The following is a 14,436-nucleotide window of genomic DNA, read 5'->3' as shown; positions in this document are numbered from 1 at the left end:
GGCCGCTTTTAGCTGTCTATTGCTGGCTTGGGCACGCTATTTGCACCATGCCGGTAATAACCGGTACTTACCTCCAAACTCGGAATGAGGGCCATGGTCTTTCTGGCCAGGATAGCAAACAAACCTTCATGCCTAATAGGACCAATGCGTTGTCAATCCTAGGAGGGTTAACTCATGCTCATAAACAGCACTAGAGGGGGGATAACTGAACCATTCACACTTGGCCATACAACTCTAGTTGAATAATATTAGAATATGTAAAGTGGCCATGGGAATAAAGTCCTCTAGAAAAAAGGCCTCCTCACGGTGTTAGGCATGTCAGCAGAGGGAATGTTATGGGTGTGGAATGCGAACAGAAAACACTAGAAGAGAATGCAAGGCAAATAATACAGTGGTTGGTGTAAGGGTGAGGACAGAGAGAGTTGTTACTGCATAAGGATGCACTAAAAAGAAATTAAGTCACACATACTAGCTGTGTCCTGGTTCACTTCCTTAACTGGTGATGAGTTGCAGCAATGACAAAGACCCTGCACTTGCCATTGATTGTGGTTGCCCTGGCTGAGCAGGTACAGGGTTCGTTGTGTAGTCGAATGGTGGCTCATTGGGACACTCCAGGCCTGTATTGGGGAGCATCTGGGCTGTGCATGAGTCTATGAGGACACAGGAAGCCCCCTAGCAGCATAGCTGTGCATGCACACGACAGAACACGTGATCCAAGGACGCATTGTCTGCTGTTGCCAGTTGTTACCTGGCAATTTGAGACATGATAAGGAGTTGACATGTCTGTTGCTTAGCAATATAACAAGCGGAATGCCTTCACTGCGAACCGTACTGTGCCCGTCCCACATGCAGTGTAGCGACCAAAAGAAACACTTGCACACATAAAGAAGGGAGCATGCCGTAGCAGGCTGTTACTCAGAGGGTTTTTTTCATTGCACCTTAAAAGGGCGATTACAGACATTTGTCCCTGTGAACAAGGTGACAAATACCAAGGGCACAAAAATAGGGAAGCAACAGAAATGAATTCAAAGATTATTGCAAATATACCAGGCACTGGGTTATTCCTAAGTTATTAAATGGAAAGAAAGAAAGATTCCAGAAGGATATGTTGGCAGTATATGGTCATAATTATTTGAGTAAAAAGAAAGAGGGACTGTTTCATTGTTGAGGTCGGGCTGGACAACAATTTCTTAAAACTACCTGAATGCATGGAGATGGGCAACCGACTCAGTTTGATATATGCACAGCCAAGATGGATAAGCATTACGAGGAGAAGGGGAATAACATTCTGGCTTGTTATCGATTTGCCATCAGACAGCAGAAATATTGTGAGACCATTGAGGAGTTATGTTACAACACTGTGACTGTTGGCTATAAAGGGCTGTTTTGAACATTATCAGAAAGAGTACATTTGGGACAAGTTGAGGACAAAACTCGTCGAATGGGAACTAGCCTACTCACACTGAAGCAGCTATTTCCGATTAGAGAAACGGCCCTACGACCTGGAGAGGCAGAAAGGTCCTTTTGTCTAATGGGAACTAGCCCACTCACACTGAAGCAGCTATTTCCCATTAGAGAAACGGTTCTCTGACTTGGAGAGGCAGAAAGGTCGGAGGGCCGTTAGACGAGAGGACCTTTCTGCCTCTGCAAGTCAGAAGGCCGTTTCTCTAATGGGAACTAGCCTTCTCAGTGTGGGTGGGCTAGTTCCCATTATTATGCAGAACTTGGCCACTAGGGGCAAAAGGGGCCATTTCTCTAATGGGAACTAGCCTTCTCAGTGTGAGTAGGCTAGTTCCCATTATTATGCAGAAGTTGGCCGCTAGGGGAGCAAAAAGGGTCATTTCTCTAATGGGAACTAGCCTTCTCAGTTTGAGTAGGCTAGTTCACATTATTATGCAGGACTTGGCCACTAGGGGAGCAAAAAGGGCCATTTCTCTAATGGGAACTAGCCTTCTCAGTGTGAATGGGCTAGTTCCCATTATTATGCAGGACTTGGCTACTAGGGGCAAAAAATGGACATTTCTCTAATGGGAACTAGCCTTCCCAGTGTGAGTAGGCTAGTTGCCATTATTATGCAGGACTTGGCCACTGGGGGCAAAAAGGGGCACATTTTCTCATGGGAACTAGCCTTCTCAGGGTGAGCAAGCTAGTTCCCATTATTATACAGGACTTGGCCAATAGGGCCAAAAAGGGCAATTTCTCTAATGGGAAATAGCAGGACTTGGCCACTATGGGCAAAAGGGCCATTTCTCTAATGGGAACTAGCCTTCTCAGTGTGTGTAGGCTAGTTATTATTATGCAGGACTTGGCCACTAGGGCCAAAAAGGGCAATTTCTCTAATGGGAACTAGCCTTCTCAGTATGGGTAGGCTAGTTCCCATTATTATGCAGGACTTGGCCACTAGGGGCAAAAAAGGGCCATTTCTTCAATGGGAACTAGCCTTCTCAGTGTGAGTAGGCTAGATCCCATTATTAGGCAGGACTTGGCCACTAGGGGCAAAAAAAGGGCCATTTCTCCAATAGGAACTAGCCTTCTCAGTGTGAGTAGGCTAGTTCCCATTATTATGCAGGACTTGGCCACTAGGACCAAAAAGGGCAATTTCTCTAATGGGAACTAGCCTTGTCAGTGTGAGTAGGCAAGTTCCAAATATTGTGCAGGACATGGCCACTAGGGTAGCAAAAAGGGCAATGTCTCTAATGGGAACTAGCCTTCTCTGTGTGAGTGGGCTAGATCTCATTATTATGCAGGACTTGGCCACTAGGGCCAAAAAGGGCAATTTCCACTAGGGGCCAAAAAAGGGCAATTTCTCTAATGGAAACTAGCCTTCTCAGTGTGAGTGGGCTAGTTATTATTATGCAGGACTTGGCCACTAGGGCCAAGAAGGGCAATTTCTCTAATGGGAACTAGCCTTCTCAGTTTGGGTAGGCTAGTTCCCATTATTATGCAGGACTTGGCCACTATGGGCAAACGGGCCATTTCTCCAATAGGAACTAGCCTTCTCAGTGTGAGTAGGCTAGTTCCCATTATTATGCAGGACTTGGCCACTAGGGGCAAAAAGGGCCATTTCTCTAATGGTAACTAGCCTTCTCAGTGTGAGTAGGCTAGTTCCAAATATTATGCAGGACATGGCCATTAGCGTAGCAAAAAAGGGCAATGTCTCTAATGGGAACTAGCCTTCTCTGTGTGAGTGGGCTAGATCCCATTATTATGCAGGACTTGGCCACTAGGGCCAAAAAGGGCAATTTCCACTATGGGCCAAAAAGGGCAATTTCTCTAATGGGAACTAGCCTCCTCAGTGTGAGTGGGCTAGTTCAAATTATTATGCAGGTCTTGGCCACTAGGGGAGCAAAAAGGGCCATTTTTCAAAAAGGGCCATTTTTCTCTCAGTGTGAGTAGGCTAGTTCCAAATATTATGCAGGACTTGGCCACTAGGGGAGCAAAAAGGGCCATTTCTCTAATGGGAACTAGTCTTCTCAGTTTGGGTTGGCTAGCTCCCATTATTATGCAGGACTTGACCACTAGGGGCAAAAGGGCAATTTCTCTAATGGGAACTAGCCTTCTCAGTATGAGTGGGCTAGTTCCCATTATTATGCAGGACCTGACCACTAGGGGAGCAAAAAGGGCAATTTCTCTAATGGGAACTAGCCTTCTCTGTGTGAGTGGGCTAGTTCCCATTATTATGCAGGACTTGGCCACTAGGGCCAAAAAGGGCAATTTCTCTCATGGGAACTAGCCTTCTCAGTTTGGGTAGGCTAGTTCCCATTATTATGCAGGACTAGGCCACTAGGGGCAAAAGGGCAATTTCTCTAATGGGAACTAGCCTTCTCAGTGTAAGTAGGCTAGTTATTATTATGCAGAACTTGGCCACTAGGGCCAAAAAGGGCAATTTCTCTAATGGGAACTAGCCTTCTCAGTTTGGGTAGGCTAGTTTCCATTATTATGCAGGACTTGGCCACTAGAGGCAAAAGGGGCCATTTCTCTAATGGGAACTAGCCTTCTCGGTGTGAGTAGGCTATTTCCCATTTTTATGCCGGACTTTGCCACTAGGGGAGAAAAAAGGGTAATTTCTCTAATGGGAACTAGCCTTCTCAGTGTGAGTAGGCTAGTTCCCATTATTATGCAGAACTTGGCCACTAGGGGCAAAAAGGGCCATTTCTCTAATGGGAACTAGCCTTCTCAGTGTGAGTAGGCTAGTTCCAAATATTATGCAGGACATGACCATTAGCGTAGCAAAAAGGGCAATGTCTCTAATGGGAACTAGCCTTCTCTGTGTGAGTAGGCTAGATCCCATTATTATGCAGGACTTGGCCACTAGGGCCAAAAAGGGCAATTTCCACTAGGGGCCAAAAAGGGCCATTTCTCTAATGGGAACTAGCCTTCTCAGTGTGAGTGGGCTAGTTCAAATTATTATGCAGGTCTTGGCCACTAGGGGAGCAAAAAGGGCCATTTCTCTAATGGGAACTAGCCTTCTCAGTTTGGGTTGGCTAGTTCCCATTATTACGCAGGACTTGGCCACTAGGGGCAAAAGAGCAATTTCTCTAATGGGAAATAGCCTTCTCAGTATGAGTGGGCTAGTTCCCATTATTATGCAGGACCTGGCCACTAGGGGAGCAAAAATGTCAATTTCTCTAATGGGAACTAGCCTTCTCTGTGCGAGTGGGCTAGTTCCCATTATTACGCAGGACTTGGCCACTAGGGCCAAAAAGGGCAATTTCTCTCATGGAAACTAGCCTTCTCAGTTTGGGTAGGCTAGTTCCCATTATTATGTAGGACTTGGCCACTAGGGGCAAAAGGGCAATTTCTCTAATGGGAACTAGCCTTCTCAGTGTGAGTAGGCTAGTTATTATTATGCAGAACTTGGCCACTAGGGGAGAAAAAAAGGCAATTTCTCTAATGGGAACTAGCCTTCTCAGTGTGAGTAGGCTAGTTCCAAATATTATGCAGGACACGGCCACTAGGGTAGCAAAAAGGGTAATGTCTCTAATGGGAGCTAGCCTTTTCTGTGAAAGTGGGCTAGATCCCATTATTATGCAGAACTTGGCCACTAGGGCCAAAAAGGGCAATATCCACTAGGGGCCAAAAAGGGCAATTTCTCTAATGTGAACTAGCCTTCTCAGTGTGAGTGGGCTAGTTCAAATTATTATGCAGGACTTGGCCACTAGGGGAGCAAAAAGGGCCATTTCTCCAATGGGAACTAGCCTTCTCAGTTTGGGTTGGCTAGTTCCCATTATTATGCAGGACTCGGCCACTAGGGGCAAACGGGCAATTTCTCTAATGGGAACTGGCCTTCTCAGTATGAATGGGTTCGTTCCCATTATTATGCAGGACCTGGCCACTAGGGGAGCAAAACGGCCAATTTCTCTAATGGGAACTAGCCTTCTCTGTGCGAGTGGGCTAGTTCCCATTTTTATGCAGGACTTGGCCACTAGGGTGCAAAAAGGGCAATTTCTCTAATGGGAACTAGCCCACTCACACTGAAGCAGCTATTTCCCATTTGAGAAATGGCCCCAACAACCGATGGTCCGTTTCTCGGATGGGAACTAATATCAACCGTTTCCACAATTCCATACCTGTTATTTCCGGTTCGGCCTCCACTCCGATTTCCTTTCCGTCCTTTCCTGCACTTCCTAGGAGACATCCACTGATACAGCAACCACTAACTGCAAACACTGAAACCCATGGGAAACAAACAGATCACGAGAAGACGTGAGAAAGCGGCAAATTAAAGCGTCCATCTTGGGACGGTCGTCCATAATAAAGATTCAATGTTAAATATGCCTTTATTTATAATCATTTTTTTTTTTACAGAGGACCACGTAAATCTAAAATAAAGGTAAACCTCCATGGTTTGTAAAACTTAAAACGTTGAATGAACGGTTCATTCAGGCCACGAAGAACAGTAAGGCGACATTAGAAAACCTTGTAGATGCTCGTAAAACAGACCCGTGTACTCTTATCCATCGCTAGATTGTGTATTCATTAATCAAGGCAAACCCTGTCTTGAAATGGGGTAATCATGATTAAGGCCGAGACACTCACCTGTTTAAGCACAAATGCGCCGCGCATGATCACAGGGTCTGCTAGAAGCGAGAATATAGACGTACTGTCAAACTAAGACTACTGCTGTAGGCTCACCTGGCGGCCATCTTGGAATAGTACTATTCTCACACAAAATTAATCTCGGGTGTTAGATGGGGAAGCGCCTGCGTGGGTCCGCCCACGCCTACACTAATTTAAAGAAAAGAAAGAAAGTTCCGTGCGTGCAGTTAACAGTACTTTGTCCTGAAGATGGTCTATTACGATGTGTTCAATATCTACTGTCACCATATGAAGTAAGTAAGAATGACTATAAACGGGGAGGGTGCTGTCTAAGACTAAGCACTCGTGACCTATATCTGAATCTGATGTGCCCATCGAGCATTAGTCCTACCCTGTGCTGTCTGGTTTACACCAATGGAGTTGTGCCTTTCTCCGCTCGTGTACCACATCTTTATAGTAGTTGGGAGGTTTAACGCATGCTTGCTCCCTTGAAAACAGGTTCTTACGTCGTCTATGGGCGTAGCTAATACATGCCAAGTCATGTGACATCCTGGGCCAGCCCTTGTGTTGGGGAGATTTTTCTCTCTGGTGAGAGATATAAAATGATAGGACTTCCAAGGAAAAGGTAGACACAAATTAGGGCGGCTAACTTTACAAAATGGTTTGGCAGGAACTTTGGACGAGGTAGAGCATCAGAAGCAGCCTGCGTTGTGTGCGATTATTTGCGCTCCCCCATCAACTTTTTTGGCGACATTAGTTGCATATGATATGGCATTTATAACGCGCCTATACACAAGTGTTTCAAGGCGCGACGAGGCAAGGGAGGGGAACAAAGGGAAGACAGACAATGATCTTACTAGGCCAGGTGTCATTCAGATCACGCAAGTGCATGGGAAGGGGAAAAGTGCGAGGGGTAGCGGAGGGTAAAGTGCAGTACATGGGATAATAGGATAAATAAGATAAATAAAAAAATACGGCCAGTTAAAAATGTCATTTTAACACATAGACAGAGCAACAAAAATGACAAAACTGTAGGACTGTCCATTATACATGCAGGACACTCACCTATTAGAGCACTGGCCAGGCTCTATGGGGCAAAATGCATTCACGTTTCTAATTTGCATATGCATTGACATCAATAGAAGTGACTTCTCAGAAAAGGAGTATCTTTAGTCTTTGATACTTAAAGGCACCAGGGCAAGTGACAAGATACTACCATAGTAAGCTGAGTAGCGAATAACTGTTATGTTATTTGGCATTTATATAGCTCTCTATATATCATTGGTATGACCTCAAAGCACTTGTGGTTTGAACGCCCTTGGGGACCGTAGTCCAGGTCAGTCAAGAGAGTAGTGTATTATAGGGTGCTTGGTGCAATCAGTATGTGAGCAGCTGATGCGATTGTCTGATGGTAGCTGCATCCTAACATTAGGTGTGATGGTATTGAGAGGTCAGTTGAATGTGTGCAGTCTGGTAGTTGGTCTCTGAGATTGCATTCTGGCTGCATTAGGCCTGAGTACGACGCTTATGTGAGCAGCTAGGCCTATTTTTTCGTGGGGTGTAGCTACGTTCTAGCAGGATGTTGAGGTGTTCATGGAGTATTGTTCGTATGTGAGCAACTAAGCCGAAATTGATCGAGGGGTGTAGCTGCACTCTATTGTGTGTTGGTGTAGAGAGTGAGCATAGTGATAGGAGAGGTGAGTGTCGAGTGGGTGTTTTATTCTCACGAGCCCACTGTTACGGATAACACTCACGTGTTTCGTGATCGCTGCACTCAGAGGGGGATGGCACAGGAGGCAGCTAGGCATGTGTCGTAGACTCACATTGACATTGAAGCATTGCTCCATGGTGTTGTGGGGTTTCAGTGGCCCTAGATGGTCTTAATCAGGTTTACGGAAAGAGACACGTTTTTAGAGCTTTGCGGAAGGGCATGTAGTCTTGGGTGTGTCGAATGTGTGGGGGGGGTGAGTTCCACAAAGTTGGAGCTAAGGTTGAGAAGGCGGATCCTCCAATCCTGGCTGAATTGGAGGTTGGAATCACTATAAGAGGGCAGTGCTTGATCTTAGGGTGTGTGATGGGAGGTAGGGTTTAATCTTCTCTGTGATTAAATACTGTGGTGTGAACTATATGAATGGCACTATTATAAGGACCAACTCTATAATCACTAGGCTTTTTTTATAATAGCATGATATATTATCATATGTTATGAACTAAGTCACTCACATAGGCTCCAGATAAAACACAAGATTACATTATTTGCCCAGGATCACACACTTTGGTTAAATGAAGAAACTGGCATTTGAACAATTAAAGCAAATAATCACATATGTTCCCATGTTTAGTTGATATATTTATTACGGTTGTGCTTTGGGTTTCAAATGCCTAAATTATGCTTGCTTTATAGCAATGTGCAAAGAGGCGTAGTGGTACAGATGACAGAGGACCCAGGTAAGTGAAATCTTATAGTGTGCTTTATTGGCCTGCGGTCCGTCACACACGTAGGGCTGATATGTGTAGGTAAGGTAGGCACACAAGACACAACGTAACAGTCACTGGTCCCCGACACCCTTCCAGCCAGCTCCTCTGTAACTGACCACCAACCATCCTTGTTGGAAACATAACATTCCACGAGGCATGGAACCTCTGACACCACATACACAGACACCAAGATATAACACTTCTCTCTCCGTTAGCACACAACACAAAAACAGGATGAATACCACTGTGACCCGCACAGCTAAACCATTACGTCCCATTCACGCCACACACCCCAAGCACTTCCCACAAAGTGGCCAACAAGGTAGGAAACGGCAGTGCCATAGGAATAAAACAGAAGGTAGACTAAACCCCGGACCTAACAAAATGCCAGAACACAAACAAAACCGAGGAGGTGATGACATCCTGACAACAAGAATACCACTAGTGAGCATCCCCGAAATCCACACTAGATCACAAAATACAATCTACTCCCTCCTAACGCATTCCAAAATGCAGGACAAGCGCATAATGCCCACCGACATGGACCAAGGACACCAATACTGTTAGGAGGTGTCTAGTGACATCTTGGCATTCCTCTTTCTTTACATCACGTTGACATTCTGTATTATGTATCTTAGTTACACAAGGACCTTTACTTATTGATTCAGTAAAGGTTCCAGATGCAGAGGGAGAGCTGAGGACTGGGAGAGGAGCAGACATCGAGGTCCATCGCTGGGGGCCGTTCTCCTGGATGCATTCTTGAATACATCTCTCTGCTTAATTGATGTCTCTGGAGTGCTGTAATTTGAACCTTTTAACAAATACCCACTGCATCAACAAACTGACAGGATCACACAATCAAAATAATGCACACCAAGTTCTGCTCTGGGCTGTCACCCCAGAGCCTCAGGCCTGCCACGCCCAAGCACAGCCTTGCTCCCCTCAGAGCAAAAGACCAACCTGACCACCAAGAAAACCACTGAACTCTTTCTGCTCTGGGCTGCCCCCCAGAGCCTCAGGCCTGCCACACCTGATTATCACCCAGCTCATCTCGCATTGGAGGTTTGTATGTCTGCATTGATGTCTAAATGCTGGCTATTGGTGGTTTTGTATTCGCACATTGGAGGGGAAATCATATGAGGGTGCAGGGTTGGAACTTAATGTGCTTGCATTTGAGGTCAAAGGACATGCAGGTGCCCAGTGACGGTGCAGTTGGGTAAATGTTTTTGCACCATCTGCTACATGTTTGTTTGTTCACAGGTTGGTTGGGGTTTAGCCATGGTGCTTCGATGTTGCCATGTTTTTGGCTGTTTTGGCCTAGTTGTTGAGGTTGGAGTTCTGGTTGGTTGGAGTTTGGGTTTTTACCATGTTTAGCCATGGTGCGGGGATGTGCCATCTGTTGGCTGTTCTTTTTGTTTTTTGTGGCCATTTTTTGGGCCACTGTGGATGTTCATGGTGGAATGGTACACCATGACATTGGTGGGTGCAGTGGTTGAGGGCGTCCATCTTTGGTCCTGGTGTTTATTCTGCTTTTGGGCAATTTGCTTTTGGCCTTGGTGGTTTAGTTTTGGCTATTCTTCTGAAGTTTTGGTTTGCATGGGTGCAAATGCAGAGTGTGGTTATCTGGGGTTTCACTATGCTTCCTTTGTTGGGCATTTTGCCCATGTTGGTGGTGGAATGAGTGTGGTGTGTATGTGGGCATTTATGGATAGTGTCTTCCAGGTGGTTCTTTGGTTTGGGGTTCATTGTGTGACCTCCAATGGGATTCAAGGTTGTTTGCCTGCAGGTGAGCTTGACGGTGCTCAGGCACCGCAAACTTGAGGCTCTGGGGTGGCAGCCAAAAGCAGAAGGAGGTGTAAATTTTTCGGATTATGTGATCTTATTGGTATGTGGACACAGTGAGTATCGGTGTCCTTGGACCATGTCTGTGGGCATCATGCTCTTGTCCTGCGTTTTGGAATGAGTTAGGAGGCAGTGGAGTGTATTTTGTGATCTGATGTGGATTTTGGGGATGCTCACTAGTGGTATTCTTTTTTTTTTTTAAAGTATTTTATTGGCATTTCTTAATAAGTTTACAAAGTCGCGTGCGTTGCAATGAGGATTGATAATGGTGCAGCGTTCTTGTTTTTTAGTAAACAATATATAAACATTAAACAACATTTAACAGTAACAGTCCTCTGGCTGCGTTATGTTGACATTGGTTCCTGTTTCCTCTCCAGTTGTTTTTTCCTTAAGGTGGTGTGATATTGCAAGGTTGGATAACTCTAGTTTGGCAAGGGCTGCTTGGGATGGGCGGTACAGTTTATGTTGCGGCTTTATCTTGCTGAGTTAACGGGCTCATGGGGGTTTGTGGTCTGCCGAGAAGTTTATGTCTCTTATTAGGGCTTTCCATGATTCAAGAGTGTCGTTTGTGTCCCCATCTGCTCTGGTGATTCCTGCGGTACAGGCGCTGGTTTCTGCCTCTGTCCATCCCTCCATCTCCCTGATCCAAGCTTCGTATCTCGGTCCTTTGGGTGCTTTCCAGGCCATTGCTATCGCCCTCTTTGCAAGGATGCACGCCATGTCCAATAGTTTTATAATGTGTTTGTATTTGCTTGGTGTGGAGAATGTTCCTAGTAGACATTCTTTCGGGGTACATTCAAATCTGTTAATACCCGCCTTCCTACACGTCTGTTCGACTTTGGTCCAAAGGCCTTGCACCTTGTGGCAGGTCCAGTACATGTGGATCATGTCTGCTCCTTCATTTCTGCACCAGGGACAGTTCGATCAGGCTTTTTTGTTGAAGCTGGCTACCCTGTGTGGGGGTTATGTAAGTCCTGTATAGGATATTCAGCTGTATGAGCCTGAATCTGGCGTTTCTTGACACCTCTTTCGGGTAGATTAGCGCTCTCTCCCATTCGTTTTCGGTCATGGTGGTGCCCAGGTCCTGCTCCCATTTGTCTTTTAGTGTCATACTGCGGGGGTTGGGTCTATCCGCTATTCGATTGTATAATCTGGATACTGGTTTCCAGCCATCACTTAGGTCGTGCATTTCCTGTAGTAGGAAGTTTGGCGGTGGTTCCTCAGGCCATATGCTCCATTTCTTTTTTGCAGTGTGTTTGACTCTCTGGTACCACAGAAACTGGCCTTTTGCCAGTCCTTCCTGGGTTTGGAGAGAGTCAAAATCCCTAAAGGTTCCATTGTTAAACATGTCCCCCCTTGTCACGCCCCCATCCACGCTCCCCTCAGACACACCCCGAAACCCGACCCCCACCACCACGAAAACACGGCAGGCACATAAAGCACACCAGGTCCCCACACGTGTCAGGACACGCTCTCACCTGCAGGCCTGCCGGCAAGGGGTTGGCCAGGAACGTCAATGCCGACTTCTGCCTCGTTTCCCGTTTCGGCATTGGCAGTTGCCGTGGAGACGCAACACAGGCGTTTTGCAACGTCTCCGTTTCCGACGCCTGGGGAGCCCTTCTCAACACGTTCGATCACGTGACGGGTGACGGAATCACGGTCACGTGATCGCGGATCAGCATTCAAAAGCAACGCGCTGACTGCCATTCAGCGCTTCACAGCTGATTTCCTGTTTGGCGTTCTACGGACTACGGACTAACCTTGCTACCTCGACCTCGGATTGATTTTTGGATACTGATTTGGTTCTTCCCCTCATTGTACTTTTGCCTGGAACTTGCTACCTCCTGGATACGACCTCGGCTCCTCTCTCGGATTGGTTTGGATTTTCCTTTTGTACCTTTGCTGGAACTTGCTTTCTCCTGGACACAACCTCGGTTTACCCATCGGACTGCTGTTGGATTTCCCCTTTGTTACAGCTTTTGACTCTGTTCTTTGGATCACGTACTATTCAGGACTCCTCTACCTGATTGGCTCATAGTTTCAAGTTTCCTGCATCAGGTGGTGACTACACCTTCTCAAGTGACTTGCCAGGCTGCCACCCTGTCGTCAACCTCTGCCGGCTGCCTCAGACAACATTCACTACACCCACATTGGGTTCCGACCAACTACTCAGGGTAAGCCCCCTTGTAGATTCATTAAGTATTCAGGTCTGGGTTTGTGTTTATTATCTAACCCACTTGTTTGCCTTACAGTGGTCGGGGGGCATCTTCCGGCATTCCTGGTTCCGGCTGACGACATTCACCACCTGTGGCCTCAAGGATCGCTCGGGCAGTAACTTATTGTTTGCTCGAGTGGTACTTGGGGACGGAGATATCATCGTCTACACGACCATCAAGTCTTGACAGACTGTGAAGCCCTTTTGGTCGTCCAGACGATGGAACCCGCTGCCGGGGATCCCGTGGCCGCTCTAATGCAAGCTGTTGCATCCCTTAGAACCGAAGTGGCGGCTGCTATCACCGCGATACATCATCGCTTAGACAATATCCAAAGCACCCGCTACCGGCTGATGCCGAATTTGGTGACCAGGCACCCCCAACCCCGGGTCCTTCAGTACCCCCCACACCACCGGCTCCCGTGGTATTGCCTACCCAGTTTCCTTTGGCACCACCTGAGAAGTTCCAGGGAGACCCCAGGAAATATCGCACATTCATCAATCAATGTAAGCTTCATTTCCTTTGTCGACCATTGGCGTTCCATGACACCACAAAAGCCGCTTTCCTACTCTCCCACCTGGCCAGTGTTGCTGCTACTTGGGCTAATCCTTTCCTTGAGAACGATCACGCGGCCCTTTACGATTTTGATCTCCTGGTGAGCGAGTTGGCCAAGGTATTTGACACCAGGTATAAAGCCCAGTCTCGAGATCTAGAGTTACTGGAATTATCCCAAGGTAGACAGACCTTAATAGAGTACATCACACGGTTCAACCAATTGTCAGCCGAGACTTCATGGCCTGAAAACAAGAAAGCTGTGGTGTTCTACAAGGGTCTGTGTAACACTATGAAGGACGCTCTTTCTGTCGTCCCTTCCCTTCCAGATGCATATTCTGACCTAGTAGACCTAACCCTCCAAGTAGACGCTCGGAAGTCCGAACATCGGGCGGAGTCTGTTTTTTTTAGCAAAACCATTGCCCTCTTCGCCAGATGGCGCAGGTGAACCCATGCAAATAGGGGGTCTACGAAATTCCATCACCCAGACCGAAAGAGAACGCCGGAGAACCGACAATGCATGCTTCTATTGTGGCCTCAATGGTCATTTTGTCAGAGTGTCCATGGAGCCCGAAGAATAAGACTTCGGGTTTTCAGAAAGCTCGCCCTTGAGTACGGGGGACAAGACGAGCTTGGTTCACAACCCCGGGGTTCCTTCCTTCGGCCCAGTAAGACCGGTAGTCATTCAGGCAGTGCTTCACCCTGCTAGAGAATGTTCACACACAGTCCATATTGTCATTAATTCAGGGGTTACCGGTTGCTTCATTGATATTTCTTTGGCCAAAGCAATGAACCTTCCACTGGTGACCAAGACACATCCCGAGCCTGTCCAGACTGTGGACGGGTCCTCTCTCATTTCCGGTACAATCAAACAACAGACCGCTCAGATGGACATGATCATCCAGGGCAATCATAAAGAACAGCTGTCCTTCGACCTGATATCAACCCCACAGTTCGGGATAATCCTTGGCCTTCCCTGGTTGAAAAGGCATAACCCACTCATCGATTGGGGTACGGGTCAGGTGTCCTTTGAATCAGAAGTTTGCCAACACTTTTGTTTATTGGAAGACGAAGACATTAACAACCCGGCAAGGGCACTTGGGGGGCTACACTTGGTCCCTGTAGTGGAGAGTGGTCATCCCGAAATAACGCATACGGTTGGAGCCACTATGTCGGGAGTACCCCCAGAGTATCATGATTTTCATTCAGTTTTTGATAAAGCATCTGCCGAGGTGCTGCCCCCTCACAGGCCATATGATTGTCCCATTGATTTGATCGACGGGGCATCGCTTCCCAAGGGACACATTTACTC

At 46.8% G+C, this 14,436-nt stretch overlaps 1 protein-coding gene across 7 annotated transcripts in view; it reads right to left on the bottom strand.

Annotated features, from left to right (window-relative positions):
- LOC138497164 (ubiquitin thioesterase otulin-like) overlaps positions 1 to 14,436 on the bottom strand; it is a 1,020,877-nt gene that overhangs the window by 625,164 nt on the left and 381,277 nt on the right. Inside the window, exons 1-2 of one of the 7 annotated variants that reach the window (XM_069620445.1) lie at positions 6,431 to 6,546; positions 5,571 to 5,669 (exon numbers count right to left, since the gene is read on the bottom strand). The exons of 3 other annotated variants lie outside the window; for them this stretch is intronic. In XM_069620445.1, the coding sequence (XP_069476546.1) occupies positions 5,571 to 5,638 (68 nt within the window). In that variant the 5' untranslated portion in view covers positions 5,639 to 5,669; positions 6,431 to 6,546. Of the gene's footprint in view, positions 1 to 5,570; positions 5,670 to 6,039; positions 6,205 to 6,430; positions 6,547 to 14,436 lie in introns of those variants that run through there. 3 more of the 7 variants (XM_069620447.1, XM_069620443.1, XM_069620444.1) reach the window with 3 other exon arrangements.

Source organism: Ambystoma mexicanum, chromosome 5q (genome assembly GCF_040938575.1).
Source record: "Ambystoma mexicanum isolate Mex_15411 chromosome 5q, UKY_AmexF1_1, whole genome shotgun sequence".
Lineage (NCBI taxonomy): Eukaryota > Metazoa > Chordata > Amphibia > Caudata > Ambystomatidae > Ambystoma > Ambystoma mexicanum.
This window is presented reverse-complemented; position numbering and strand designations above follow the sequence as displayed.